At 50.5% G+C, this 293-nt stretch overlaps 1 protein-coding gene across 1 annotated transcript in view; it reads right to left on the reverse strand.

The window, feature by feature from the left end:
* The window catches only part of LOC119585995 (major facilitator superfamily domain-containing protein 6-like), a 10,586-nt gene that overhangs the window by 4,352 nt on the left and 5,941 nt on the right, over positions 1-293 (reverse strand). The window contains exon 10 of the mRNA XM_037934707.1: positions 50-218. Coding sequence (XP_037790635.1) covers positions 50-218 — 169 coding nt within the window. The remainder of the gene's footprint in view (positions 1-49; positions 219-293) is intronic.

A 293-nucleotide genomic window follows, 5' to 3' on the forward strand; every position in this document is an offset into this window, starting at 1 on the left:
CCCATGTACTCACAGCCCAAACACAACATCCGAACCAGAAGGCGTTTACCTAAGAGATAATTCGGAGCTTCGAGCTCTTTGAGGAAGACGAACAGGTAGCTCTCGATGAAGCCCCAGTTGGACCCGAGGACGAGGACCATGACCAGGAAGATGTCGATCTCCACCTTCGTCACCAGCGCCTTCAGGTTTTGCACCAACTTCTCACTCGAGATATCCACCTGTCATAGCAAAGAGAGACATGAAGATTGGACTTTCGGGTGGTATCATGTGAAGTGCGGAAACAAGTAATGCCG

Source organism: Penaeus monodon, chromosome 20 (assembly GCF_015228065.2).
Source record: "Penaeus monodon isolate SGIC_2016 chromosome 20, NSTDA_Pmon_1, whole genome shotgun sequence".
In the NCBI taxonomy this organism is placed as follows: Eukaryota; Metazoa; Arthropoda; class Malacostraca; order Decapoda; family Penaeidae; genus Penaeus; species Penaeus monodon.